Genomic DNA, 3,143 nt, shown 5'->3' on the forward strand with positions numbered 1-3,143 from the left:
CCCAGGCTGGAGTGCAGTAGCGAAATCTTGGCTCACTGCAACCTCCACCTCCCAGGTTCAAGCGATTCTCTTGCCTCAGCTTCCTGAGTAGCTGGGACTGCAGGAGCACACCACCACACCCTGCTATTTTTTTTTTTTTTGAGACGGAGTCTCACTCTGTCGCCCTGGTTGGAGTGCAGTGGTGCGATCTCCACTCACTGCAAGCTCCGCCTCCCAGGTTTATGCTATTCTCCTGCCTCAGCCTCCCAAGTAACTGGGACTACAGGCGCCCGCCACCACACCCGGCTAATTTTTTGTATTTTTGGTAGAGACGGGGTTTCACAGTGTTAGCCAGGATGGTCTCGATCTCCTGACGTCGTGATTCGTCCGTCTTGGCCTCTCAAAGTGCTGGGATTACAGGTGTGAGCCACCGCGCCTGGCCGCCCTGCTATTTTAAAAATATTTTTAGTAGAGAGGGGGTTTCACCATGTCGGTCAGGCTGGTCTCCTGACCTCAAGTGATCAGCCTGCCAGGCCTCCCAAAGTGCTGGGATTACAGGCGTGAGCCACGGCGCCCAGCCAATTATTTGCATTTTACATATGATAAAAGTGCTGCATGGAGAGACCTAGTAATGTGCCCAAGGAGTGACAGTCATGAAGTGGGAGAGCTGACATTTGAACCCAGGCAGGCATCAGCCTATGCCATCACGTCCCTCCCAGGCTGCCACACACCCTGGGATGACAGGTGAGAGGCTCTGGCCAGACAGGGGTGACATCACCTCCCTTCCCTCCCAGGCCTGAGGGCTCCTGGCTCCCACTTACTATGCAGATATCCCCAGCCCGTGACGTAGCAGGGGTACTTGTTGGGTAGAATGGTGCCAGCAGGAGGGAGGCAGGCCAGCTGGATCTTGTCGGTGAGGGAGACGGGGTTAGCCAGTTTGACCAGGGCAATGTCGTACCTGGGTCAGTGCAGAGGCAGAGCGTGAGGACAGGGTTGACTTTTCCTGCCCTGTGGGGCTTTGGAGGGCTCTGAGACCTTGTCATCGTTCCCTGTACGTTACCCCAGCTTGCTCTGAGTGGCAGGGTCCCAGGGCATGTTTGAAAATGCAGAGGGCCTTGTTGAAAGGAGCAAGGCAGGAGAGATTGTGTCCTACTCCAGGGACAGTCACAGGATCGACAGCACTGTCCCTGTGTCCCCAGGATTTGTCACGAAGTAGATACACGCTCAGCGGACAGGGTCCCTGCAGGCTTGACTGGCAGCAAACCAGGTCACTCTGGCAGTCTTTGCTTTTCCCTCCCCAGGTCACATCCCCACCCCAGACATCTTTGGAGCTGGTTCCACATCTAAGAGGCCAGAGTTCCTTCCCCTTCCCTAAAGAAGAAGCAGAGGGCATGTGGTGGAGTTGAGACCCTTGCCTCTGTGAGACCCCCATCTGTTCCCTGACAACTTCACCCCCAAGTGCACCCAGACAGTAACGAACCCTTTGGAGACATCGCTGGAGTTCCATTTCGGATGCACCACAGTCTTAGAGACACTGACGGCCAGCGAGCCGGACTCCGCAATGTAGAGGTTGTGCCGTCCCAGCCCCACGCGGTAGGTCCTGGAGTCGCTGGGAGAAAGGGGGCCCAGGGAGAGGGTCACCTCCAGAGGCCTGGCTTTGGATAATGTTGGGATAGACCCAAGTAACTGGCTGCTGCATGAGCCACTAGGTGGGGCTCGGGCTTCGGGATCTTTCCTCCCCTGGGACAATCAGTTAGTTATAATAGAGCCTAAAGTATATAACGTAAGAACTATGATCATATAATAATTGTTACTATACTAACTTTAAACTATAATATAAAAAAATGTTGTAATAACACAGACTCTGTAGGATTATGGAGGGAATGAGATGAACACAGAGAAAACAGGAGTCATTTGCTCTCAAGGACATTTTTCCCACCTTTCATTTTCAGATGGGGAAACTGAGGCCCAGAGAGGTGTAACCTGGCCCAGAGTCCCACCGTTAGTGAGAAACCAGAACCAGAAGCCAGGACTCCTGACTGTAAGTCTCTATTAGTTTCCCCATCACCTCCTAGAGCTTATTATAAATTAGATGGGAGAAGGGATCACTCCTGGTAGGGAGTCACAACGACCCAGCAAAAGCTCTGGTGAGTTCCAGCTGTGATGAGCAGAGGTCACGGACAACGAAGAGGATAAGTGAACAAAGTTGCAGAACCTCGTGGGCCTTTATAATTAGTCTACAATTCAGAATGAGCTTTCACTGGGCACTTACTAAGTGCCAGGCCCTTTAGTAAATCAACTCATTGAATTCACACTAAATTCTGTTACTCCATTGTTTTCTGCAGGTGATGGTATTGAAGCTTTGAGAAGTCAAGTTGTTCAAGGGAACCCAATTCCAGATCCAGAGGCCACAGGTAGTTTCCCCAAGAGGGCAGAGATTAGGCCTTCCCCTTCTCCTTATCCTCCCTCAGTACCTGGCACAGGACACCCCATCTATGCCATGTACTGACATTGATGGGCCAACACATTGAACCATTGATTGACTACAGCTTGTGTCTCAGCCAGGCTAGTGGTTATTTGCAAGATTCCTTTATGTAGCGTGGTTCAGGCCATTTGAGCCCCCAGCTCAGAACTGAGGACCGGTTGGTGAGCAGGCCAAGTGCCCAGGGAATCGCAGTTACCTGATGCAGTGGGCAGCTGTCAGGACCCAGCTGTTGTTTATCAGGGACCCTCCGCAGGTGTGGTACCAATTGCCATTGGAGGTGTATTGCAGGGAGACCTGGGGAGAAACACAGGAGCTCTGTGGCTGTGGCTGAAAAAGCAGGGCCTCCCTGCACTCCAGTTTCCCAAGAACAGGGCTGAGACTAGGGTAAGGGGGAGTGAGGCACTCACCTCAGGTGCACAACTTAAGGGGGGCCCCAAAACCTCAGACATCACGATAAAAAACATGTTAATGCAATCTATATTAAAAACAATCAGGCCAGGCATGGTGGCTCATGCCTGTAATCCCAACACTTTGGGCGGCCAAGGAAGGAGGATCACTTGAGCCCAGGAGTTTGAGACCAGCCTGGGCAACATGGTGAAACCCCATCTGATAAGGTTTGGCTGTGTCCCTACCCAAATCTCATCTTGAATTGTAGCATAATCCCCACGTGTCGTGGGAG

The 3,143-nt window shown here is 52.3% G+C and overlaps 1 protein-coding gene across 1 annotated transcript; it reads right to left on the reverse strand.

Moving 5' to 3' along the window:
• Positions 1 to 479: 479 nt before the first annotated feature.
• Positions 480 to 2,866, reverse strand: LOC101025653 (chymotrypsin-like elastase family member 2A; the record flags this gene model as incomplete). Its single annotated transcript, XM_031661973.1, has 3 exons — positions 480 to 937; positions 1,460 to 1,588; positions 2,661 to 2,866. Coding segments are annotated over 3 exons (519 nt in total), but the record flags the coding sequence as incomplete, so codon positions are not given.
• Positions 2,867 to 3,143: the final 277 nt, after the last annotated feature.

Source organism: Papio anubis, unplaced genomic scaffold (assembly GCF_008728515.1).
Source record: "Papio anubis isolate 15944 unplaced genomic scaffold, Panubis1.0 scaffold3227, whole genome shotgun sequence".
In the NCBI taxonomy this organism is placed as follows: Eukaryota; Metazoa; Chordata; class Mammalia; order Primates; family Cercopithecidae; genus Papio; species Papio anubis.